The sequence below is a fragment of the Balearica regulorum genome, chromosome 4 (assembly GCF_011004875.1).
Source record: "Balearica regulorum gibbericeps isolate bBalReg1 chromosome 4, bBalReg1.pri, whole genome shotgun sequence".
In the NCBI taxonomy this organism is placed as follows: domain Eukaryota; kingdom Metazoa; phylum Chordata; class Aves; order Gruiformes; family Gruidae; genus Balearica; species Balearica regulorum.
The window spans coordinates 64,870,169-64,897,711 of NC_046187.1; the positions used below are offsets into that span (position 1 = coordinate 64,870,169).

Genomic DNA, 27,543 nt, shown 5'->3' on the forward strand with positions numbered 1-27,543 from the left:
GATTACTAGATATGTGGCTTAAGCTAGTTAATGGTCCTGCTATTTCCCTTAAGTGTTAGTTCCCTCTATCAAAATTATGACAAAAAATACCATTGTGTAGCAAAGCCTCAAGTTTTTCCCTCTAACCCCCCCCCCCAAATACATAAATAGCCTGCTTGAAAATATCTCAGTGGTTTATTCCTTTCCTGGTGTACCTGAAGATCTGTGCTCCTCTGCCTATGTTAGTGTCTCAAATCTCTGTCCAGCCATGTGTCCTCTGCTGTTCAGTAGAAAAAACATGAATGTTACTATCTGTCTAGTAGAACGATAACACAGGTAACTTATTGTAAGTACTTTTAAAACCTTTTGCATTTTTCTTAATTTGCTTTCTATTTTCGCTCAGTTATCTGAGGAATCTGGGTGCTAGGAAATTGCTCTAGCCCTTTGTGTTCTCTTGATTGCTCTAATAAGCTTGTCAATTTTATAAAATTTTTTCCATATAATTAAGTTCCTACACTTTTTTCTCAAACTGATGACTATGTAGAGAAGATATGATAACCATATTAACTGAACTAAACTTAAGTGTGAGTACATGTCTTATCAGATACCAGGCAATTGACAATGGCATGTCTTTATGCCCTAGTCATAGGGAAGTTTCGGTCACAGGCAGCAGCATCTTGGACACTAATGCCAGTGAATGCAGAAACTATACTTAGTAATTCCTGTGTGCAAGGCTCTGTTTCTTACCTTTTCTTATTAATGTTCTGTCTGGGCTAAACTCTTCCCTGCTTAGCATCTCCCAGCAACTGTGACCATCCTCATTTTCCTTCCTGGCCTTTCTCTTCTCCTACCCTGCATTTCTCAGTCAGTGTTCATTTTCTCTCACTCCTGGAGTGAGGATTCTTTCCACCTCCGGAGATAGAGTCCTTCCTTTTCTCCCTGCAATTAAAGGGTTTGGTTTCTCTGTCCCAAGGTCTTCTTACATCTTCTCACTCCTCCTTCTCCCTACCGCCTGCAGGCATTCTTCTTCTGCCCTGATCTTTTTCCTCTTGGAGTGTTTATTCTTAACAGTACTTTATCTCTTTTTGCCCTCACTGAAGATTTCCCTTTTTCGCTGAGGATTTTCCCTTTTTCCTTTTGCCCTGTTTATATGTGGTGGGTTGACACTGACTGGAAGCCAGGTGCTCCCCAAAGCAGGTCTATTACTCCCCTCCTCAGCTGGGCAGGGGAAAGAAAATGAGAACAGGCTCATGGGTTGAGATAAGGGCAGGGAGATCACTCAGCAATTACCATCACAGGCAAAACAGACTCAACTTGGAGAAAATTAATTTAGTTTATTACCAACCAAATCGGAGTAGGATAATGAGAAATAAAACCAAATCTTAAAAACACCTTCCCCTCACACCTCCCTTCTTCCCGGGGTTAACTTCACTCCCAATTTTCTCTACCTCCTCCCCGCCCGAGCGGCACAGGGGGATGGGGAATGGGAGTTGTGGTCAGTTCATCACATGTTGCCTCTACTGCTCCTTGCTCCTCAGGGGGAGGACTCCTCACACTCTTCCCCTGCTCCAGCCTGGGGGCCCTCCCACAGGAGACAGTCCTCCACCAAGTTCTCCAACCTGAGTCCTTCTCACAGGCTCCGGTCTTTCACAAACTGCTCCATTGTGGGTCCTTCCCACAGGGCGCAGACCTTCAGAAACAGACTGCTCCAGTGTGGGACCCCTCACGGGGTCACAAGTCCTGCCAGCAAACCTGCTCCAGCGTGGGCTCCTCTCTCCACAGGTCCTGCCAGGAACTTGCTCCAGCGCAGGCTTCCCACAGGGTCACAGCCTCCTTCAGGTGCATTCACCTGCTCTGGCATGGGGTTCTCCACTGGCTGAAGGTGGATATCTGCTCCCCATCATCCTCCATGGGCTGCAGGGGGACAGCCTGCACCGCCATGGCTGAAGCAGCCTCATGTCCCCTCTGGCGGGCTGCAAGCCAGTGCGAGCTGAGATGAGGCCCTCAGCCTGTTCCACGAGGTTTCTTGTACTGCCTGCAGTGACACATCAAAGAGGTGTTGAGCAGCTCACAGCTTCTCTTACCTGTTCTTTCTCCCTTTTCCTCTTCACCTCTCTTACTTCACACTACTTTGCCTTCTCCTCCTTCCCTTTTCTCTTCTAGACTAGTTTAAATGTGTCCGCTAACCATTTTCTTCTTGCGTAACACTTCCCTGAAGCATTCTTCTTTAAAAATCCCATTATCTTAATAGCTTGCCTTTTTTTGTGCCCCTTTCCTGTCTTTTCTTGTCCTTTTATTTAGTTCTACATGTACAAGCCTGGTCTCTTTGAAGAGAGGGAACAGCTTGCAGACGAAAAAAAAAATAACCTGTAACACTGTAATTTTTCTTCTGGCACCTTTCCAATGCCTGTAGCGTAACTGAGGGGAACTGACCAGTCTCTTTGGATAAGGCAGGCAAACCGGATCCTGGACACGGCTCCCGGGCTCAGCTGTGCTCAAGTGTGCCTCTTAGCTGGGAGAGCTGCTCCATTCTGCTTTCAGCAGAGCAGCAAAAATTGAACAAGGTTTTCTTCATCACTTTATTGGTCCATCCGGACTTAGAGAGGATTGCCAAAATAACAGAGCTTATGAAAGGTGCTAACACCGTTTTCTCTGATGACCTCTGCAATCCTTTGGCAGCCCAAGAAGGCAACATGATTTAATCTGCAGGCGATCTCTAGAACAGATCCCCAGCATGTCTGTGCTGCTGCCTGTATAGCTGGCTCAGCGTCTCCTGTGGGGCATTTGTAGCATCCAGCCGCTGGCATCTTCTCCTGGCGGAAGCTCAACCATTTGAAGAGAAGGGGAGGGAAAAAAAAAATCCCAATCAGGATGTTTGTACATGCTGTTCTCTGCCTCCTCGCCTGGGTGTTTTTCTGAAGGATTGGGACATCTGCACAGAAGGCAGAGCGGCGGCGGCTGGCGCTTGCCCTCTTTGGGGCTGAAGTTCCTCCAGCGCTACGAGGGTTTGACTGCGCGCAGCGCGCCGGGGGAGGCCAGCAGCAAGGACAGAATCGCACTACCCGGAGCGTACACAGACAGACTTGCTTAAAATTCAAGCCTAATGGCCTCTGGCATAAACAAGATTCATCAGCCCAGGACTTGCAATGGATCTAAAGCAGCTCGCAGCAGCTCGGCAGAGGAATGCAATCAGGAAATGCACGTGAAAATGTGCAAGAAGATTGCCCAGCTCACTAAGGTAAGTGTCGCTGTTGCAGCCTTCCCAGGGAGGTGAGGCTGCTCTGGCCGGGGACGGCGGGGCTGCCTCCTCTGCCGGCCCCTATCTGAGAGGAGGGAAGGGAAACCGGCCCTCTCTTATAAAGCGGTGTCTGAAAACATCGGTGTGCACAAACTTCCTTTCAAACAATTGCCCCGCGGGTGCTACAAACCAACCTTAGCGGGTTGCCTTTGTGGCTGACGATCGACGTCTCGCACTTAACTGCTCTAATTAGCATGCAACGATAGCGAGAAGAGCTCAAGCTTTGCGAAGACATTAGATTTGTCTGTGTGCTGCTCGGAGCGATTGATGCTACCCGCTTTTTTTCCCCTGAATTTGGAAGACGGCAATTCATTTGCGTTTTAGGGGTTCTCGAGTAATGTTGTTGCAAAACTGCAGTTGAACTGTAGTACTACAGTATTACTTGTTGTCTTGTACTTAATTGTTCCTGATTTGTATAAGTAGAGGCACTTTAAATGGCATTCGTGAAAGACAGGAGTTGGAAAAGAGGTAGGACTAAATATTGTAGTAAAACTTCTAGTCAATACCGAGCTACACTACAAAATATTTTGAACATTTTCCACACCGTGTTAAGAAATAAGAGAAAATCTGTAGGAGGTGGCAGTTATCTTTTAAGCTATTTTTATGCACCCATTTCCTACTCTTGTTTATTAATCCACCTTTTACATGTTCTGTAACCTCACTGGAATTGGTAAAGACATTTTAGCAATGAAAAAACACTGACTAAAAATACAGGTCAAACCATAGGAAATCATAAAGGTGTTCAAGGTAGAACGGCTTACTAGTTACAGAGCCATTATTCTCATCTAATGATGACTGTATGTGATAATATTTGTCGTGTATGAATACACACACACGTGCTACCTATATTTACACATATACTTGCTATGTTATACTTACTGTACTATGCCATACCAATACTTAATTCACCAGTGCTTTGATTGTATGTTTGTATAATAGTATTGGTACACAATCTTATCCTTTTTGCCCATGAATGCACACATTACTCTTCAAGGTACGTTTTCATTCTATAATATTTGAAAGAAAACTATCAAATAGACTTTTTTTATTATTTTGAACACAGATATGTTTGAGCAGTGAAGTCTGTAAAAATTCTTAGAAAGAAGCACTTTCTGTTTATTGATAATATTCTTGATTCTTCAACTACAGTGAAATGTACATGAGAGATTACTGTAAATTAGATTAAGCTGTCCTGAGTCATTTCCTTGTTTTCTATCTCGTATTTACTTGCTATCTTTGATCAATTTTGCACACTAAGTAAAATTTGTCCATAAATATCGCTCAAAATAAATCAGTTTTACCTTTTCTAATAGAAAAAGCAATAGCTGGGTCTCTATTATTAGATATGGGTCTCTATTATTAGATAGCTTATAGTTCACAGTAACAAAGAGTTGAGGAATCACCAGCTCCTTTCTGGGTGATCCATTTCTCAATGCAGACTTAGAGCATATTGATGAGATCTGTGCAAAGAAACACTGTTCAGAATTTTCAACTCTCGAATTTTCTGCAGAGATTTCTGTGTCTTGCTTTTTATATAAAGTGATTCTTGTTAAACTCTCTCTAATCTCAACTAAATTTTGAAGAAAAAATATCTCATTCCTTTCTGAAAACTCTGTTACTTTCTAAAGCCTGTCTTTGGGTTGGGGAAGAAAGTTCTGTTTAGCAGCAAAAGTGGGGGAAAAAATCACCCCAGTGCAAAGGATCATGGCAAAATTTTATTGTAGTGTGGTTTTTTTTCAGATGTTTTTGCTAAATTTCCTCTATTAAAATGTGGGTGGGGTGATTTCTTTACTTTTAATAGAATTTCCCCTCTGGATACTTTGCAGTCATCTGAAATAAAGGTGATTTATATCTGAAGCTCAAAAAAGTACTTCTGAAAAGCAAGTCATTCTGTTTTGGACTGTGGCCTTTAAGAACCAATTTTCTCTGCAGTAACACTACACTTATAGAGAACTCTTGGCAGAATTGGAATTTTAATCATAAGCTTTCCTTTCTAAATTCTGGGTAGACTAATGCTGTACCAACAGCAAACATCTGAGAAGCACAATCTGAGACCAGCTCAGCTGAAAAATGGCTATATGGAAAATTTGTTATAATCATTTTTGGCCTAGGAACTTGGAGAGCTCCCTTTCAAATCACTGTTTTCTTGGCTATATTACAGTCGAGATAATTATAATAAAATCCCTCCTAACTTTAAATTGCCTGTAGTACTTTCTTTTCCCATTTTGAACCTAGTATGCAGTACTGCTGTCTGTTGTTATACAGCAGCAACTTCTTGTCCCAGTGATGTTAGATTTTCATTGTTGAAGAGATAATGATCTAATTACTCATCCACTCCACATTGTGCCAGGAGAAATGAATACAAAATGTGTAAATTAGGTGTAGGATACAGAACTTGACTTACATTCTGTTTCCTTCGTACATAATCAGTTGTGGCCTCTTCCTGCTCTCAAAGGCAAAGGAGGGGTGTGCAAAGGCATCAATCTGGTTCATTGGGTGAGGAGGTTGAGTTTCTATCATTACACGAAGGGCCGATCACATGTTAAGACATGGGGTGGTACAGGGAATCCCCATAGGTGATCAGGACACAGCAGTCCTGAAAACTGCTCCCATTCTACTGCCCTGCTATTTCTGCTTTTGGAGAGATAAAATATAGTAAGTTTTCATCATTTCAGTCGTGCATTTCTCTGTTCTGCATCTTTTTGGCTATAGGAGGAAAACCACAAACCTTTAGAAATGTTTGGTTTCCTTTGGGCAGCAAGCTACTGCTTTTTGTAGCCCATTTATCGGTATTTTTAGGTGCCTGGCCCTTCTCACAAAGATTGACTTTTTCCGCTGTTGACATGTTGAACATACATTGTTTTTCCACCTTGAGCTATCACACTGAGCAAAACCAATGAGCATATTTGTAAGCTCACTCAGGCTCCCTGTTCTGCTCTGTCCCCCTCTTTCCACGAAAGTAAGGTGGCCTTTGCATTTCAAGGCGGAAGTGGCCACAGGTCCTTGTTTGCCATTGGACATCTGTCTGCCCACATTTGAAGTGCACTAATGAAAATATGGCAGAGTTTTGTTATTAATTGTACAGTTTAGGTTTTGCTTTTAAAGCCTCATCTGACAGTACTAAATGAGTATGTGTGATGACCAGGTTTTGTTTGAAAAAAAAATATAAAAAGGGTATATTAAAAAGTGCAAACTGAAATTTTTTGTTCCTGTGGATGCAGGTAAAAAGTTTAAAAGCCTGGTAAGATTAGTGAGTTTGGATGAGAGCTGTCTAGGCCTTCTGAATTTTGACTTTAAAATCAGATAACATTGCAGCTATTTCCAGATGAGCTATGCTTTGATTTATGAACTTACAGAAATTAAAACAGAAACATTCTGCTTGCAAATGGGAATGTCCATCTGTAGTTGTCATTCACGTATGTGAATCACACATTTAATTGATAGGTACTTTTCTGCAATACCAGTGCATCCAGATTAGTAGGGACTTGAAGTTAGTGTATTATGATTGTAGCAGAATGCATGATTTTGTACCAGTAATTAAGTTTAGACTTCTCCATCAGACACTGGACCCTTGGCATGCTGTTTTGTGCTTGCTAATTCTTTGTGTTTCTGATCTGTTTAGCAATAACATGGAGTTTAAAATGCATGGTGACTTTTCTAAGACTCTTTGGGTGTGACTCCCCACTGCCTTAAGCTGAGGATTCCTAACATCCATTGGCCATTACAGGATTTTCATGTGCTAATGGATTCTCAGGACAGTCCTTTTCACTTGAGATACGATAGAAATGCAAATGAACTCTTGGAGTGCTGAGGAGAGTGGATCAGCTTTCATTGAAAAGGCAGCTCGGGCAGGGCTGGCAAGAGCTAGATACACTGCAGATAGCCGTGTCATTCAGGCTTCTTTTCAGACCTCTGCCAGTGGGGCTTAAATTTGCTGTTCTGGACTGCAGTTCTGGAACCAAGCCTAATACTAATAACAAGGATGGTGACGTTACCTGGTATCAGAGCTACCTAAGCCACAAACCAGTTCTATTTCCTTCTTGAATACCAATGGAGGAATGTTTTTAATGACAGTAGGTAGTTACTCTCAAATTCATCTTCCCTAGGGGTTTATCTGACTTTATATTGGGAATTTGGGAGCCTTGTTGTAAGCAGCACGTTTTAAATTGCAGTATTTCTGGTCAAGTAGATTGTTAGTCAAAAAAACAAAGCAGTCTGGCAAGAATTTTGCATATGTATGTTGGATACTGTGAGTCTTACAAAGGAAGAGAGTGCCAATGCAGGGAAAAGTTAATTGCTGGTAAAACACAATTAAGAACCCTTTTTTCTTTCAGGGGAAAGAAATGTCAAAGGGGAGCAAGTGTGTTCCTCTTCTAGAAGCAGCAGCATAGGCAGATGTTCCTTAATGACTCTATGTGGAGCAGTTGAAAATTGTACACTCTCTGGCTGCTTATCACCACCAGTCACCGGGAGGTTTATTGCCCCTCAGCTCAGTCAGTAGCATAGAAAATATGAACATTATTTGGTAAGCTTCAGTGGAAAATCAGCCAGATAAGCAAAACCTGCTTTCATTAGTTATTTAAGGAAGGATGTCTGACTTTTGCACAGAAGTGTATGAGATATGCTCATTTTTAGTTCTATTAGCTTCACTCTGTGGGTGGAAACATACAGAAGAACTAGCGAGTGGCCTGGTACGTGTGTGAGGGCATAGACTGTTTACATCACTCCAGAGTTTTGCAGCACTTTCCTGTTTTATTTGCCATTTTAAAAAATGGCTGATAATGTTTAGGAATGAAATACAATCAAATTCTAATGGCTTAGTCTGGAAGCACCTATTAGCTGAGCAACTGTAAGGAAGCACTCCAGTTGTCTACTGATGTTTCTAGTTGAAATATGTTGCCTTTTCCACATAGTTTAAGCTAAGTTTATTGACCTTATTTACTGTGATGTGTTAACAGTACTCAGTAACCAATGCTTACTGTGGCTGAGCTCATGTGCAGTTAGTTGTTATGCTGCCAGAGCTCTCCTGTGTGCTTGAGGCTTTTTGATCTCAGTTCTCTAGAGAGGTGTTCAGTATTCTACAGAAATGAAGCAAAATGGAACAGCATAAAAACTAGGATCATGCTTTTGCAGCAACAATGTTTTTCCTTTGGGCAAGGAGTATAAAAACTGGTTTCCGTATAGGCAAAGAGAAAGCATCTTTTTATAAAGCTGCTTACATTTTGTACTAACAAGGCTAACAAAATCAGCTATCAATATCCCCATATACTTTACTTGATGATGTGTTTGTTTTCATGATTTTTATGTACAATTTTCTATCAAGATTTCAAAGCTAGCATTATTTTTATCTACCAGCTGACAAAAATGTGCAGACTGAGATTTCTTAACCTGTCATCACAATGTTTTTCTTACAGAACTAAAAGGAACTCCTGGATCATAAAATCTGTGTGCAGTGTCATATAATTGTGTTGATCAACTAGTCAAAAGTAGTATTAAAGCCACTGTTTCTGTCAGGAAGTAATCCAGAATCATCTTATTTGGATGGCTAGAAATTGTCATTGAAATTAATTTAAGGTATAAGAATGACAGCTAGGTGTTGGAATTACCTTCTTACCACACATTTGTCACTGACTATACCAAGTTTGCAGAAAATCTGACAGCCTCAGTAATCAACAACTCAAAGCTACTTTATAATGGAAACTATATACTAAATTCAAGTTACTTTTTCAAGGAAACCCAGTTAATGTTTATATACAAAATGTTGTATGTTTCATTACTATGTGCATTACAGGCAATAGGTGATAAAATATCTAGTGATCTATTAATTGCACAAAAGAAAATTGCAAGGTTATATTTTTTCTTGTTCTATCTTTTCTTTATCGATAATGTATAAAAGTACCCTTTTCAGTGACACTATAAGTACCTCCCTCCTAACATTTTCTTTAACCAGTATATAGATGCGAATATTTTACAATTGAGAAAATTATACTCAAGTTAGAAGTCAGTGCCAACTCCGCTGAAGACATTCTCACTTAAATATACTAAAGCTGTGTATTTAGGCTTTTGAACACTTCAGCATTGTGTGTAGTATATGAAATATTTTTTTCCATAAAGTATCCTGTTATTTTTTCCCCAAAGTCACATCTTCATTAGGTAAAAGACTATGTTTTATTGAAACAGCTGTTACACTGAGGTAGAACTACCTCTGTTGCCACCTCTACAGTCAGATATTAAACATATTAGCTGTCTCACTGTAACAATTAACTTGTTTTTCCTGCCTGTATGCAACTGGACTGTCTCTATGTGGTGCTGAAGACCACTTAACCTGTGCTTTTACTAGGAACAGATACAGATAGGCGTGTGAGTTTTTCTTGCTTGTGCTTAAAGCCATGAGGAAGTGTGTGAATGTGGTTAGTCTAGTACCAAGACTGGGTTAATTTATCCTGCCTCCCAGTGCAGCACAGTAGCTCAGGCTCAGCTGTGCTGGTTCAGACTTGGCATTTTACTTAATGTATATTCATTTGTCTTCCAAAGGGCTCGGAGGCAGCAGAACACCCATAATCCTATTACTGACTTTATTTCATAAAGAAACTACAAACAGACTGTTTTCAAATAGGGTTTTTTTTCTTAAGTTAATGACCTCACTGAAATTCATCTGAAGTAAGATTGCACCTTTTTAATGTAGTTATCGTTCAGAACTTTGTATGACTTCATCTTTAGGCACTTAAACACAGTTTTAACTTAAAACAGGTTACTACCAGAGAAGCCTCCTGTTTTAATTATCTTTGGAAGCTACAGCATTTGGTTGTGACTATGCAATGACATTCAGAGGGTTATATAAGAGCTACCTTTAAATGTAAATATGAGATTACAGTTCAATATTTTGCTTTTTTTATTCAGGAGGACAGAGCTATTAGAATGTGATAACACAGCTGTTAAGAACTATAGCTGGTACTTTTAAATGTTTTTTACAATGTTTAAATGTTTTTACTATGATGCTGATATACCTTAGTATTTAATAAAAAAAAAGAATTGTCTCAAAACTACAGGACATTGCAATGTAACTACAGTGCATTGCCACTGCACTCTTGGCAATGCACTTCACAGTCCCCGGCCCCTGATTTTCGAGATGAGAAACGTGTATTGGAGAGCAGTACAGCTCCCTGCCCACTTGTGCACCCAGAAGTGTGAATGCAGTCAGGGTGCGTGTGCCCAGGGAGTATAGTCAAGTTGGAGTAGTGACAAGTGCCTCTTGGTCATCCAGCGCAGTCATTGTTCACCATATAAACATGATGCTGTCAGAGACTTGTGAGGCTTAAAGCTTTAAGTTTTAATGCTTAAAAATTTAAAATCAAAGCATAATTAAAAATTAGTGTAAGCATTAATATTTGGACTAGGGTCTCATCATAGAATCAAAGAATCACAGAATAGTTTGGTCATCTAGTCCACCCCGCTACAATGAGCAGGGACATCTTTGACCACATCCGGTTGCTTAGAGACCTGCTCCATTTATTCAGACAAATTTAAATTTCACAGACTGTTTCTACTTTTTCTGATAATAAATGGTGGTTAAATTTTCTTGGTTTTGTGATCATCGATGCAATCTCAGGAGGTGTGCAGCATATGCTTAATATGCATATGCTTAGTAAGAACGTCTTCCTGAAATGGGAATGTGAGTAGTGGCTGTGTTCAGTCTAGCTCCATTTTACTGTTATGAGTATTTGGGTAAAAATTACATTGGTATATGAGTAATAGTGTAGTATTATGATGTATATTTGTGGTGGGTTGACCCTGGCTGGGGGCCAGGTGCCCACCAGAGCCGCTCTATCACTCCCCTCGTTCACTAGGCAGGGGAGAAAAAGAGCGACGAAAAGCTTCTGGGTCGAGATAAGGACAGGGAGAGATCACTCACTAATTATCATCACGAGCAAAACAGACCAAACTTAGAGAGGGAATTAATCTAATTTATTACCAAGCAAAACAGAGTAGAGGAATGAGAAATAAAATCAAATCTCAAAACACCTCCCCCCACCCCTCCCATCTTCCCGGGCTCAACTTCACTCCCGGCTTCAACCTGCGCCCCCCTCAGTGGCACAGGGGGACGGGGAATGGGGGTTATGGTCAGCTCATCACGCGGTGTTTCTGCCACTTCTTCGTCCTCAGGGGGAGGACTCCTCTCATCATCCCCTGCTCCAGCGTGGGGTCCCTCTCACGGGAGACAGTCCTTCACGAACTGCTCCAACGTGAGTCTCCTCCACGGGGTGCAGACCTTCACGAACTGCTCCAGCGTGGGTCTCTCTCACGGGGTGCAGACCTTCAGGAGCAAACTGCTCCAGCGTGGGGTCCCCCACAGGGTCACAAGTCCTGCCAGCAAACCTGCTCTGGTGTGGGCTCCTCTCTCCACGGGTCCACAGGTCCTGCCAGGAGCTTGCTCCAGCGTGGGCTTCCCACGGGGCCACAGCCTCCTTCAGGTGTCTCCACCTGCTCCAGCGTGGGGTCCTCCACGGGCTGCAGGTGGAATCTCTACACCCCCTCATCCTCCCTCCATGGGCTGCAGGGGGACAGCCTGCTTCACCATGGTCTTCACCACGGGCTGCAGGGGGATCTCTGCTCCGGCGCCTGGAGCACCTCCTGCCCCTCCTTCTGCACTGACCTTGGTGTCTGCAGAGTTTCTTACATCTTCTCCCTCCTCTCTCCAGCTGCAAAAGCTCTCTCTAACTGTTTTTCTCTTTCTTAAATATGTTATCACAGAGGCGCTGATTGGCTTGGCCTTGGCCAGCGGCGGGTCCGTCTTGGAGCCGGCTGGCATTGGCTCTGTCAGACACAGGGGAAGCTTCTAGCAGCTTCTCACAGAAGCCACCCCTGTAGCCCCCCCCCACTACCAAAACCTTGCCATGCAAACCCAACACATTATTATTATTATGTAGCCCTCTAACTACATAATAATATGTTGATTCTGGCTCCTGCGATACGACTTCAAAAGGAAGGAGAGAAACTGAAAGAAAAATATCTTTTAAAAAACACTGTATGCTGAGGTCCATCTGAGCCAGTAGCTTGTCTCTGATGGCACCCAGAGAATTACAGGAATATGGCATGCCTCTAGAGCGCTTGTGTGCAGTATTCTCCTTGCCTCTAGTGATTTGTGTGAGTTTTCCAGAGACTGACAAAGTGTCTTAGTATTTAATTGCCCTGATTGGATTTTTCTTCAATAAATTCATCCAATCACTTCTTGAATCCATGTGACCTTTTAGTGTTACAGATTCCCATGACAGGATGTCTGTACTTAGTTGAATATAACATGATATACTGTCTTCTGTTTATTTTCACGTGCTACCTCCTAGCTGTTTTGTAGTTCATATATTGAAAAAGGGTAGAGAATATCCATACCTGAGCAGAGAATATCTTTAGTCATGAAAAAATAATAGTATGAATTGCATATTATTTGGATGAGAAAACTGCAAAGTAACTGAAATCTCCACAGGCACTAGAATACTGTGCTTTTCTTTTTTAAAAGTGCATACTTAATAGACTCGGAAGAGAAAAGCTACAACTATTTTGTTAACATAGTAGAGGCAGAGGGTCTGTGGAACTTTCACATGTATTCCCACGGTTGAATTTGCTTACAGCAGCAAAGAACTTAAATTTTGGTGTCTGCAGTAGTAGAAACTGGTATTATTAATTCATGGGTACCTGAGGGTTTTGATGGTTACTTTTATTAATTAGCAAAGTATGTAGAACATACAAAGAACTCTTTTTAAATTTTAAAAATTCCTCTATCAGTATTTCACCTGCAGACTACAGGAGGGTAAGTATTTGATCCAATCTGTATAATGTTTTAGTCTGGATTAGGAAGAAATAGACCTCATTTTATCTGTGTTTATCACAGATCTATATTGAAGGCAAAACCTGCAATAACCATTTTTAAAAAAATAAATTATAATATTTGTTTCCACAAAAATACGTATTTGGTTGGGAAAATCTGTTTCACCCTGGGCTGTAATTAAATCAACGATTGTATGGTTTATATTTGCAAGATTTCCAAATTCTATTGTATTTGAAGTAAGGAAATATACTTTGAAAAACAGGAATCAAGTGAGAATTTACAGGATGAATTTGTTTGTTTTCTGCATATATTGTAAAATTGGACAAGGTTGCTTTATCATAATCTGTACAAGATTTTAAAAGATATATTGGAAGGATAAAGTTTCAGCTAAGTACCTAGAATCATAAAGAAACCCCAAACCTAACCCTTTGAAAGCACTGAATATATGTTTGCAATTTTAGACTCCTTAAAGATCTTTAAAAATCTGGGATGCAATGAAACATTTTCACAAAATTGAGTGTTAATTTGGCGAGTGAATTCTGTTACCACTGTATTTAGATCTGGTTAATGAGATGCATTAACTCATATTTTTGAAGCATAATAGAGATCAAACTTCTGGGATATAAACCTGTAAAGCTCTCCTCTAAGTTTTAGACATGTAACAAAATCCAGACAGCTAAATTATCAGTGAATTACATGGAAATAAGGCCTTTTTATTCCTTCTGTTGACACAGAATTGTTGACTTCATTTCTGCACTAAAAGTTTACTTAGACTACAGTGACCTTAAAACGGACAGACAGAGGGCATAGATATAAATGTGGCTTGTGTTGAACAAATCTTCTATTTCTTGCGTTATCTATCTGAAACAGCTTCATAAGATGGATTTGAACTCATTCAAGACTGTGGAAGCCAAAGATTTATGAGGATATTTGAAAACTTAAGGAGTTATGCAAAAATTTCACCAAGACAGTGATTACAAAAGGTGAACAGAAAGGACTCTGGAATCAAACAATTTGGCCTTTCTACTTGTCTACATATGTGTGTGTGTGTGTTGATTTATTGTATCGGTGAGTAAGTATAATCTTTTTATGTGTTTTCATCTAGTTCTGTGTTTTTAATTAGAAATTTTACTTAATTTAACTTTTACTGAAATTAACGTGACCTTCTGTGACAGCATTTGTGTTACCGGAAAGCGGCAAAATAATTCACTAAGACTTATTTTGAAGTTTTAGAAAACAGGCATTCTTTATTGCAGCGCTGGGTGCACGGGTGATAACTCCACCTAATGTGCGCACCCAAAAGACCAAACTAATAAGTATTTATACTATGTTAATATACATATTCATTATATTTCTGAGTACTGCTTATCACATTCATGGATTTACCGGGGACTCATTAGCATATGCTAATGTCCTTCACGCATGTTTGTTGGCACCTCTGGGTGGTTGTCGGGGCTCTTCAGATGAAGGCTCATACTCTTCTTGATGTTTACTTCTATGCAGACTCAGTCCTGGTATCACATATACCTTATCCTTCAAGGCTGGTTTTGTGATCATCTTGTAAGTTTCCTATCTTTGCACATCTGTTCTTCCAAGGCTGAGCTGTTTAAAATGAGATTGTTCCAGCGCTTCTTATCTTACAGCTAATTATTTTCTAACTTACAATGGTTTCCCTTTTGTTTGCTTACATCTATTGAGCAATGGCTCTAATTGCTTGAATTGATCTTAATATTTCAATATTCACAGGTATCATTTGAATACAGCTTAACCTGATAAATACACTCAGGATGAATTTGATTCACCTCAGGGAGAACAAAGAGATGAAATATATTTCATGTAGATGTCATGATGACTGATTTTATTTATTCTAGTTTTTAATTGCATACAAAATCTGCAAAAAATAATAGTGCTTTTGATATTTAAGTTTTGCAAAATTATTTCAAAGTTATGTGGAGAAGGGTTTTGATGAATAAGATACATGTATCAGGAACTGTAAACAAAAGGTTTATAACATCACATTGTAGGGAGGCAGATGCTACAAAGATCTGGGTTAGAGCTTGCAGTATTTCACATATTAATTAATGATCTGGAAGTAAAAATAAGCAACGTGTTGAAATTAACAGATTATACTGATTCAAAGGAAATCATAAACACCTAAACAAATTGGAAAGAAGGAATATAGATGGAAGACAAACTGCATTCAATTTGGAAAAAAGCTTGTTTTTCCTGTATCAAAGCAGGTGTGCATGGTATCTGTATGCCCATGGTATCTGTTTTGGCTTGTAAAGTGTTGGTAACACAACATGAAGTGGGTATACAGAAATGAAGACAATATGAAGTGAGACATTAGTGCAGCACGGAGCGAAACCCCAGAGAACCAAAGGAAAATGAATCCGTTTTAGCCTCTGAGAATTAAAACTTGTCTCTTCCCTCTGTGTGGAACTCTGTCTCAGCTCTATAGAAGGAAGAGCTGGGAAGTTGAGTATGCAGAAGAAACAATAACAAAACAACCAGTCAAACACCTGAAGCAATTCACTTCATTTCTATTCCCTGCTTTAGACACCTATATTGGAAAAGGAAATATTGTTCTGTGGAGGCACCTTTCTCCATTGATTAACCTAGACTAGATGTGTAATGATTAAATGGATGGTGTTAGGTGAGAGAAATCCCATCTCTTGTATACAGGAAACATCCTTCTGAGAATGAAATGCATAGGGTTTTTCTTGTGATTTCCTTGCAGTAATTACTAGTGGCCTCCTCTGACCTTCTTCTATAGTAGCTGTGTTTCAGAACAACCAGTTTCTATCAAAATTTCCATGTCAGAACTGGGGGAATCTTTAATATTTCCATGACTGTCTAGGAAGACCTATTTCTTGAGATGCTGAGGAGGCACTGCTTACAACCAGAGTCATAGCAGGTGGATTTGTGACCAGTGTAAAGAGAAGAGATTGAAGTTGAGTAGATTTTATAGAACAGTTCCAGAAGAAATTTCAGTAATAAACTGCATGTGAGTTTCTCAGCAGAGGAGTCTCTGTCTAGAATTAACTTTTGTGATTCTACAGTATATTTTTTGCTTTGCTGAAATTGTTGGGATGTGGTATTGGTGCCTTTTTTTAGCACCTGCTCTGCTTGTGGAAACATTCTTGCAGTGTAGTTTAACTTTGCTAATTCTTAAGTTGCATGGTAATTATTCTGCTTAGCTTGTTAGAAACTATAAAATACAAATGAGGGACAGATGTCTCTTTAGTAAAATTTAGGCCAGGACTAATTTTATGTTTGATCACACCTGAGAGATCAAGTGCAATACATAGGCCACTAAACTAAGGTTTTCTTTGTTCGGTATTGCACCACACTAGGAAGAAAAATAAATAAGTAAAAAATGGGAATGAATAAATATACCTGTGGGATTTCTTTGTATAAGATTTAAACTAAAAGGGGGAAAAAAACAAAGGGAGAGGGAGAAAGAGGCAAAAAAACATGCCAAAAGAGATTAGAAACCTGTAGACATTTTATGCTTACAGTTTCTTGATACATTTTAGTCCCTCAGTGCATTTTTGGACTGACTGTAATACATGGTGCATGTAGGAAGAAGGGCAATATGTTCAAATTTTAAGAATGTAAGATCAGCTTTCCCTCTTCTAGAACAAATCTCTAGATAAAGGAAAACCACAAATACTATGGATACTGTGGGACATTTAGAAGGGTGAGACATTGCTTCTGCCCAAGAGACATCAGATCATCTAAACACAAGTGGATTAAATAAAGAGCCACTGGCTACCTCTGTGCTGTGCCCTCCTCCCACCCCTCCAGGATCTGAAAAGCTTGATTAACATGGTTGGAGCAATGGATGAAAGGATTTAAATTGACTGTGCACTAAAAGAGCATCTCCTGAAGCAAAATACTTTTTTTTAGTACAGTAATTAGGATTCATTCTGGTGCAGGACACAAGCAGTGCAGCTCTTCTGAAGCCTAAGTTGCTGTGGAAACCATCTTGGGTGGTTGTGGCCAACACAGGTGAGAGCTGATGGAGCTTCCTGAACTTGAGCTAAGACTATATCAAGCCAGTTGCATATGTTTGCAGCATGATGCTGGGACATCTGATCTGGCTTTTTGTAGAACTTGTATCCTCAAAGTTCATTAGTTTCTGGTTATAGTTTCCCGAGCTAAAAGCAGACATACTGTTTTTGGCGAGCGACTGGCACTGTGAGCTATAGGTGAGTTCTCAGCTCTGACTTTGAGCTCATGAATGCCATTAAACATAAGTTGGCCCTGAATTCTTTGCACCTCTGACTTTGTTAATTTGTTATCCATGCCCACTATGCATGGAGAGATAGAAGTTTCAGGGTTGGGAAATTTTGGAAAAATATTTCTAATAACTTGCGGACAGTGAAAGGCTTGTAGTAACGTATCTTTATTGTTTTATAAGTGATAGTCAACGCTGTGTTGGTCTGTGTTGATTCAAGGTAATTTTAATGTACTGTCACAGTGAGTAGATCAATGAACCACGAACTGTATGTATTTCTTATAAAAAGGAATGTACTTTATAGCATTTTTCTAATGAATGGGATTGTAGTAGGCTATGTAATCTGAAAGCTCACAAAAGAAACTTTTGGTATTTTTCCACAGAACTCCAGCTTTTGGAAACAAAGTTAGTTCAGCTGAAGCTGAGCTTTCATTTCAGAGAAAAATAAATTACTTCAGCTTGTGTTTTTGCAAGGTGGTGAAGGCACACCTGGAGGACTAAAAAAATCATAAAGCAAATTTAAAAAAAACAACCACAAAACTTTAAAAATATAAACAAAATTCCTTGTGATATTAAAGATATTTTTGTAATTTTAGGTTCTGAAAGACTGCTGGATGTTTGGAGTACCAATTTTTTTTAAGACTTCTCTCATATAAACACATAAATGGGTAATATTATCAACAGTTGCTGCAACTATTTGCACAGAATTATTCTTGTGCTTTCAGGAAGCCACAGAGGACACAAGGAGAGGTATGAAACTTAGTTCATGAGGTCCCTGATCAGATGTTACAGCAGTATCATTCAGATGAAATCAGCATAGGTATAAAATTGGATCAGCACTGTAGCTAATCATAGTCTACGCCTGTACCTTAATTAAAAGACATTCTTCCTTATTCAGTGTTATAAAGAACAAAAGATACTTATTAGACTTTTAATTAATAACTTGTGAGAGTTGGTCATATTTTCTAATCTGCATAGTTACAGTGACTGAGGAGGCTAAGGGATACAAAGCCATTTCTTTAAATAACTGAACTTACTTTTAATAATTTCTCTGTTCATTGCTTTAAAAGAGACACTTTTAAGGCTGACATATTTAGATACTTGTCATGGTTTAACCCCAGCCAGTAACCAAGCACCACACAGCTGCTCACTCACTCCTCCCTTCCCCCCCAAGGGGATGGGGAGGAGAATGGAAAAAAAACCCACCCGGACTTATGGGTTGAGATAAAGACAGTTTAATAGGGTAACAAAGGAAGAGAATAACAACAACAATAATATATAAAATAAGTGATGCACAAATGCAATTGCTCCCCACATGTGGAAGGAAAAAAAGCAACCCAAGGCCCAGTCTGTTTCCAAGGAGCAAATTCTACGTGCTAGCTAGCTTCCCCAGTTATATACTGAGCATGATGTTAATTGGTATGAAATATCCCGGTCTGGGTCAGCTGTCCTGGCTGAGCTCCCCCAGCTTCTTGCACACCTAGCAGGGTGTGAGAAGCTGAAAAGTCCTTGACTTAGTGTAAGCACTACAACTAGAATATCAGTATGTTATCAACATTATTCTCATACTAAATCTAAAACACAGCTCTGTATCAGCTACTAGAAAGAAAATTAACTATCATCTCAGCCAAAACCAGAACAATATCTTACTCTGGTTTGGTCTGCTTGAGAAGTAGACAAGACAGAATTCATGGAAACAAATTCACCTGCTAGTGAAGATAAGATACTACCACTACTAGTGAAAAGGAGATGATGTCGTCACCTGGTATCAATGAGCCTCTAGCAAGCTAATTAGCAAGCAAAACTTGTCTCCTTCTGTGCTTGGTTCACGGTGCTACCAGGAATACCCTGTCTGGCACCCCTCTCCAGGGCCTTTTCTCATTTCTGTGTTCCTTCCCTTTCCCTTTTCTCTGTGAGGAAGGATTTGTGCCCACTAGCTTGGGCCTGAAGGAAGAACACTTATGATCTGTTGCCTTTCTTTGACTCTTCTTATCATCCTCAGTCCTCACTTTCCATATCAAACTGTCTCACTTCTTACTCAGCTAGTAAAGCAACCTGCTAGAACCATTTTTTCCATTATGATAGGCTCCTGCAAGGGTAGTGTTTAATACAACTGTAGGAAGATAGAAAAGTCTTTTTTGGTTTGAATGCTTTAGCTTTGTCCTCACTGATGAGGTGAAGTTGAATGTTTTATTTTTTGTTATTTTACATGACTATAAGGAAAAGAGAAGGGAAATGCCATTTAGATTTGGAGGATAAAATAGGAGTAATAAGATGTATTCATATTCACTGCACTGTTAATGTTGAAGTGTATGCGTGTAATAGTGTTTTTACCAACCTGTCAGATAACTCTCACTTGCTGTAAAATCAGTACAATGTTTCCCAATACATTCAGTTTTGGAGAACTGTAAGGAGGCAGTAGCCATTAGTATTATGCTAGCAACTCAAAGAGTAATGTAGTGCTCTTTTCATTTGAAAGCAATTCTGTCTGTATTGTCAAACTGAACAATTTTAGAGCTTCTTTTAAAAAGCTGTTTATCAACACAACTGTTAAGAGGTTTATACCACATTAGCCAGCAGTGTGTGCACTTGCTAAGTACAGATGCTGAAATAATTTTTCAGTACTTTTCCTTCCAGCACACAAAGTCCCAGATTCATCTCACATAACTCCAGTCTCTTAAATGAGGTATCTGGAGTAGGAATATAGTAGCTATATTCAGTAGGGAGTGAAAGGCATGTGTGAGGGACTTAAATTTTATAAAGTACAGAGCAGCAGCCCTCTAAAAAATAAATCTCTTAAGAAGGTTAAGATACTGAGGAATCAGTTTCAGCACTCAAGCTTGAAGATTAAATTTAAGGGCATGCATTTTCAAGTGAAAAGTCTTCATTGTGGTTCTAGCCACTATTGAACTGAAGTGTAGGAATAATAGAGCAGGGAGGCCAATTTCTTCCATTCTTTTAGATAACTCAAGGTACTGGTGATGGTCTAATGCTCAGTGGAATTTGGGAGATCTCTCTGATGAAGCCAGAGTTGAGAGGAACCCAAATTCCATCATCAGCCTGAACACAGCATAATATGAGACAGGCACTGCTGATTTACTAGATAAATTAATTGTTAAGAATGGAAGTCTTTGAGTCACAAAGGCTACATGCTCATCTCTGTTGTGCCAGTGGAATGAAACACGGAAATGTGATCATCAACATCTGACCTAGTCAAATAAAGAGTTGCCCAACTAATTACTGGTCATTCTAAACCCATGGGCAAAATTAATCTTCTCCTTGTACTTTTTATGTCTGTCTCCTGAACAGTTAAGAAAGGTTCATAGAACAATTTCGTTAGTGAGGAGAAGGAGTCTGCTCAGTATTCTGCAACTATTTATGTTTCAAAGGAAGAATGGTTAAAAATAACAGAGAAGAATTAACAGCATGTAATCTAAGGCCCAAAAATAAGCATATTTAAATGCAGACAATGACTTCTTGTCTGCTTGTCTTCTGGAATATAACGCTGTTACTCTCTTTTGTCACATGTTTATCCAGAAATGTATCCAGACTGTGTTTTGCATTTGTGACCTTTTAAGATTTCTGTACTTAATTCATTACTGCCAGGGAGGAAGTTGAGTACACACAAAATATATTTGTGTGTTTGCTTTCGTTTATGGATGACTGAAATTCAATGCTATTCATCTACAGATAGCACAAAAAATGGTCAGACGTAGCTAAGCAAATTCAATAATTCTGGGACATCCTCAGGGCTTATACAACACAGACTACAGACTTGTGATGCTTATGGTGGTCAAGACGCCTCTTAGTTTCTCAGTTGAGGCTTTCCCTGAGGAAATATTGAAGATTACAGGGCCAAAATTCTAGTATAATTTAAGAACTGGTTGTGGCCTTGCTTCTGTGTTTATGTACTTAAGACTATTATTTTCTCAAACATTGTCTAGGAATCTTTTGGTTAACCTCTATGGGCTCAGGTCAGACTGAGAGTATCTGTCATAACTTGTATGCAAATTCCAAACCTAGTTTTGTAGAGCAGTAAGTTCTCTTAAAAAACAAAAAAGATCAACCAAACAAGTGGAAAACTTCCACACATACGTTAATACATTAACGTGTTGTTCCCCTTAAGTTAGATAAGTATTCCCAGTAGAAACTGGATTGGGCTCCCTGTGTTTGTTCTAATGGGGGCCTGAAAAGACAAGCATGTGTCTTTTCAAGGCAGTTACTATGTTTTGCAATTATATATAACTCTCTTGTAACCTCAACATGCAAATTCACCAGTTTTGACTCTGAACTTTTCATTTCAGTCTACTATGGGCTTCTAATTGTATTTTCAAAATTATTGTAGCCTGCTTGTACAACAGCTTCTGTGAGACGTCTTTGTTGTATATCATGTGTGTGTGGATAGCTGATGAAGCCTGCTTGGGGTAATAATTTGTCTTATAGTCATGAGAATTATTCTGCATTTTGTAGAAGAAAATAAAGCATCAAAAGGTTTAAATCAATTGTTTGAAAAAATTGCTTATTGTTATCAGAAGCTTGCTTGAATCTGCTAAAACCTGATTTCTGAGATTTATAGCTGTTATGAAGTGAGGGTAAAAAAACCCCAAACATTGCCTGAACACTTCTCAGAATCAAGTCAAAAGGTGCTTGCAGTCAAGTAATACCTATCTTGAAATGCTGACCAAGCTGACTTGCCAGGCATATGGCTTCCAGGAGTGCATCTTCAGGGGTGTGTTAGTTTGAGTCAGGAGAGCAAATTTTAATCCTCCTTACAAACTTCCCTTTCGTTTACATCACCGAATGATTTTGGCCCATATGAACTGGATGTCAGGACTTCAGTTTTCATTCTACAGATCTGCCACTACTGGTCCCCAGCACATGATAATGTTAAAGGCAACGTGACAGGTAGTCCTCCTGCACTGAAGGCTAGGCTAGTGGACTACATATACGGAGGCACTTACCTAGAAAAGAGGCCTTATTTCATTCCTTGTATTAGAGGTCAAACTAGGGACATGAAGTGACAACTTGCCAAGAATAAAAAAGGAAATTTCTCACAGAAAGTGGAAAAAAAAAAATGTTTCTCACAGTATTGTCTTCTTTCCCTATAAGGTTTTGCAGTTTGTAATTGTCCTTTCTGTTCCTAGTGAAAGAAAAAAAAAAACCAACAAAAAGAAATAACAACAAAAAAGATTAAACTGTAGCAGTAATTGTCTTTTAGCATTTAGCACTTTGATAAATATAGTAACTGCTACCATTTACCAGATACTTTAATGTCCTGTTATTTTTCTCATTCTATAGGTGATATATGCCCTGAACACTAAGAATGATGAACATGAGGCTAGTATACAGGCTCTGAGAGAGGCTCATGAAGAAGAAATTCAGCACATTCTTGCTGAGACAAGGGAAACGATTCTCCAGTGTAAAAGCAAAGTTGAAGAAGAACAATTGCTGAGAAGACGTATTCAGGCCCTTGAAATTGCAGTAGAACAACACAAGAGACTAAAGGAAGAAGCCTTGGCAGAGTTAACATTGTGCAAGAAGCAGGTGGAAGAGAGAGAGCTGAGAATAGAAGCGAAACAAGCACAGGTGGTCATTTCTACAGACACAGTATATACCGATGCAGACTTTGAAAACAAGCTCCTACATTTAAGTCAGGAGTCTGGTGGACTGCTAAATGAATGTAAAGCATCTAGGAGAGCAAATTTAGATAAAAAAGTAATTTTAGATGAAAAATGCAGTATGGAAGGACAAGGTCTAATAAATGAGATGGAAAACGTGAAGAGTGAGAAACAGAGAGTAACTGAAGAATACACTCAGAAAACAAGCAAACTGCAAGCCTCTTATGAGAGAGAAAAAGAGACTTTGAAAAAGGCTATGCAGCAATCTATGATAGAAACAAAGAAGAATTGTCAGCAAGGAGAAATGGAGCAAAGGAAGAGCTCAGAGGCTGAGGAATGTTTTTTGCTGCAGCAGGTAAAGAAGCTGGAGGCAGACCTAGAGGAGAAAAGCCAGAAGATAAATGAGAGGAAGAAGCATTCCCAGAAGCTGAAGGAGAGAATACAGGTAGAGTATGAGAATGTGATCCCTATCTCTGCCTATAAAAGTGCAAATTATCATTTCTTCAAAATTCAGGGGAGGAGACAATATTGTCATATTAAGACAAATACTTTGTAAGCACTAAAGCAGTTTTAGAGGCTTAGAAATAGAAGGGATATAGTGCTGAGAGTTTTAAAGAAAGAGTTAAGATGATTAGTAACTCATTAGGAGAACTCTTTGAACCCTAGACTTTGTATTCCCTGAGGGGGAAGTGAGGTAAAATTTGTCTGTTGACTGAACAGAGCTTTACCTTTCCTGCCCAGAAATGTGAAGAGAACACCAAGCAGGCGTTAATGCTAGCAATGAGTATTTACAGAATATGTTCTCCTTTTCCCTTGTGGTTGCCAACAGCTCAATGCACGGATATAAACAGGGCTAGATAAGAGACCTGAGCTGGCAGGTTGGGAGTCAGACGCTTTGTATTGTATGACTCTTGGAACAGTGGCTTGTACCAAGTGACGTTTAAGGGAGTTTACACCCGTGAAGTTTTATGTGCTGAGCCATGAGACTTTCAGCATTAGTTCTCACCACACACTTTGCCTGTCTACCACAGCTGGTGTATATCTCATACATTTGCAGCACAGCTCTGCAGCCCCTTTCTGCTTAATTGCATCGTGTGTCAGATGCAGTTTCAGAGGTTGGCACATCATGGGCAATCTGTCAACCAGTTGCATTTGGTATGTAAGGTCTGGATGTGGGAGAGACACCGATGAACTGCACTGAACCCAAAGCATCCAGCCATGCTCTGCACTCAACAGTTCCACTTCCTTCTAATACTATTGGTCCTTCCCATCACATAAACTTACCTACCAGACCTGTCTGCAGCCCTATGACAGCAATCTTGCATATTAGATAAGAAAACACCTTGAAGGTCTGGACTTGGGAGTATTTCAGAATAACAATAACTGTTTTCTGATGGGAAAGATGATTTATCTCCTTTAGAGTCAGAGAACCCCAGAATCCTGGAGAGAGCAGGGTCACCCCAGTCAGCTGTGTTCCTCCAAGACAACTCTGCCCCTTTTCACCATCTGCCCTCACATCTTGCCTGTCAGTATCATTTTGCTGATTGTACAGAGTTCTGGGCCTCTTTTTTGAGGATGTTCTTGGAGGGAGTTCAGTCTTCAATACAGTTGCTGCCTTTCTGTTTCACAAGATCAGAGGGTGAATTGAATATGCCTTCCCCAACATTATTCAGACTCCATTCTCTCGGTGTGTAGATCTGTAGCAGAACAACCTCTAACTTCTGCAGAAAAGTGGAGAAGATATAATGAATGCAGAGATGGAGAAAAACTATTTTTTAAAATTGAGTCAGGGAAATCCATAATATTTTTCAATACAGAAAAGTGTCCTGTCTCTGTAGAGTTAGAAGTGATAGAGGGGAAGAGGGAAACTAAGATGCTGATTTCTTGTGGGTACTTGAAGTAACATTCAGGACAAATGAAGAATGGAGACATGCAAATTTATGCATGTGGTTTACTGTTCTGATTTATTGTATAAGAAATGCAGTCTTTTAGGAATAATGTAAAACATGATAGGAACTGGAAATTGGGTGGTGGTGTTATTAGCAATTTAATTTCTAAATTCAGTATCAGCTGGATAAAAATGAAATATTTTCTGAGGGACATATGCTTAACTTCTACATTTCAGAGCCTCTAAGTCTATGGAATGAGGCTGATTAACGTACCACCAGAGCATATTGCCTTGAATCTTTAAAGAGAGAGCCTCAGACTAGGATAAATCTGAAAGAAGGAAAACATTTAGACACAGTGTTATTTTCTGTTTCTTTCCAGTTTAAATAAAAAAGTAGAAGTTTTTCCTTTCTAAATTGGCTATTTCTAATACCACCATTAAATACCCCATTTTTTTTCAGAATCCTGTGGACAGTGGCAGTCTGGGAAACAGAAACTTTTCTTTAATCAGTAATACCAATACCTCTGATTATTAGTAAATACTAGCAAGAAAAGCTGTTGTGAGGCCTGAAAGATAAAAGGACTGATGTTTAAGCAAGATGAATTTTCTGTTTTCTCCTTAGTGTACGCCAAGAGGTTTGAGACCTTTAGATGAAAGGCATCACATTAGTGCACGTTCATTATTAGTACTGTGGAAGAGACAATACAAAGGATGACAAGTCATTATGTCTGATCTGTTCAGTCTAGTTTTGGAAGAATTTTGGCATATGCCAGAGGTAAAAGGAACAAGCTTACCTTTAAGTTTTCAACTACAGAGAGTGTTAAATACAAGTTAGTTTTTACCCATGAGGTTTTACTCAATGTTCATATAGGAACAAATGGCAATTTTGTCTGAGTGAATATTGCAGTATGATGTTAGACATCTGGAAACTGAAACTAGAACCTCCGGAAATAGAATGTTAAATATGGTTCAAATTTTTGCCTTCAGTTATGGACAGACAATTCCCAGCAAAGTCTGTAGGAGCCAAACTTTCTGGTTTTAGACATCTGTATTATGGATTATGTTACAAAGTATTGTACTTCAGCAACTGGAAAAAACCCCAAACTAATATTCATGTAACTCGTAGCACAGGTTGTCATGAAATTAATGGAAGTATATCCTATTCCAAGTTTAGGATAATTTCAGACATCTTTTAGATGATAACTCTTGATGACTCTTCACTTTACAGTGAAGCCTACTACATCTGAGGGAGTGGCTCCACATTACGAATATTCTGGCAGCAAACACAGTTTAAGGGTATGGAAGAGCAAAAAATGCATTTAAACGAGCTCTGTAGGTGAAAGATTTATATTATGGAACTACACCAAGAGAGAAAATGACCATTTATTTCAGATGACAAAAAAAGAACATGTGTAATAAACGTAGAAGTAATATGCATATTTTTAGGATTTGGAAGTGTAACTTAAGGGAACACAACAAGAAGTTCTGGGATCAAAAGATATAGTCAAAAATAGTAGTGGAAGATGTGTAGTCGAAGAGAGAAATACACTTCCAGAGAAGGAAATCCTGCAAAAAGCAGGTAAGATGCTTATTAATATAATTCTAAAGTATTTCCCTTGTTAGTAGTCACTCACATTGGAAATTCCACAAGTTATTTATGCTATTTGAAATGTAAATTTTGATAGCACAGAAGATATGGAAACTGTATTAAATTCCCAAAGCAAAGCTGTTAATAAAGTAGATGAACTGAAACATCAAATACCACAGCTGCAGCAGATGACTTCTACCAAAGCCAGAACAAGAGTGGCTTTTAAGAGCTTGAACAGGTGGTTTGCTTTCAAATATTCAAAGGCATGGGATGCCAAAAGTACTGAAATCAATGTCATTTTTCTTTTAAAATTAATGCCTTTTGAGTTATTCCACAGTAGTCAATTCTGCAAGATTCCCAGATCTCTGACCTCATCCAGTGGAACACTGACTCACGTTCATAACCTGAAGTACATGAGTTGCTGCAGTGACAACAAACTGCTGACATCCTTGAGCTAGATTAGGGCAGAGTATTCAACTTCTGTAACCAAAATCTTAAAGAGAACAAGGTCCAAGGCAGAATTTCTCTTATGAGGTCAGGTTGGAACACTGATTTTTTTTTTTTTTTTTTTTAAATATAGAAAACAGGTTTTGTGAAAATCTTTTCTGTATTTTTTAGTTCTCTTAGAATAATATTATTCTGGCATTCTGGAAAATTCGACCTGGCATCAGAGACATAACAAAACCCAAATTGTTGTTTGTACTTTGTCACAGAACTAAGATTGTACTTGAGGAAGCCTGCATGGTTGGGAGAGAGTCACACACCCAAACTCAAACCAGAACAGCAAAAAAACCCCTATCCCTAGACTGCAGAAGCCTGCAGTCCTGAATCACTACGGTACTACATTGTTAACTAAAATAAAGCCAGTATTTTTCAGTGGAGTATATCCACCTAAATAGCATATTCACTACAAAATAGACTACTGTGACCCCAGAATTCTACCCTGGTTTTGTCATATTATATAGCTAGCGTGTTTTATAGACTATGGAAATTGTAGCTATTTAAAAAGAGGGTATGAATAAAAGACGCAGAGAACTTGCTCTGTAAAGGCAAGCGTCAGTCCCATAAGCAAAAGATATGTCTGAAGGAATAGCTGTTGAAAGGGC

The 27,543-nt window shown here is 39.2% G+C and overlaps 1 protein-coding gene across 1 annotated transcript in view; it reads left to right on the top strand.

Annotated features, from left to right (window-relative positions):
- Nucleotides 1-2,108: 2,108 nt before the first annotated feature.
- The window catches only part of FAM184B (family with sequence similarity 184 member B), a 48,833-nt gene continuing 23,398 nt past the window's right edge, over nucleotides 2,109-27,543 (top strand). The window contains exons 1-2 of the mRNA XM_075752445.1: nucleotides 2,109-3,217; nucleotides 22,642-23,406. Of these exons, the coding sequence (XP_075608560.1) occupies nucleotides 3,083-3,217; nucleotides 22,642-23,406 (900 nt within the window). The 5' untranslated portion in view covers nucleotides 2,109-3,082. The remainder of the gene's footprint in view (nucleotides 3,218-22,641; nucleotides 23,407-27,543) is intronic.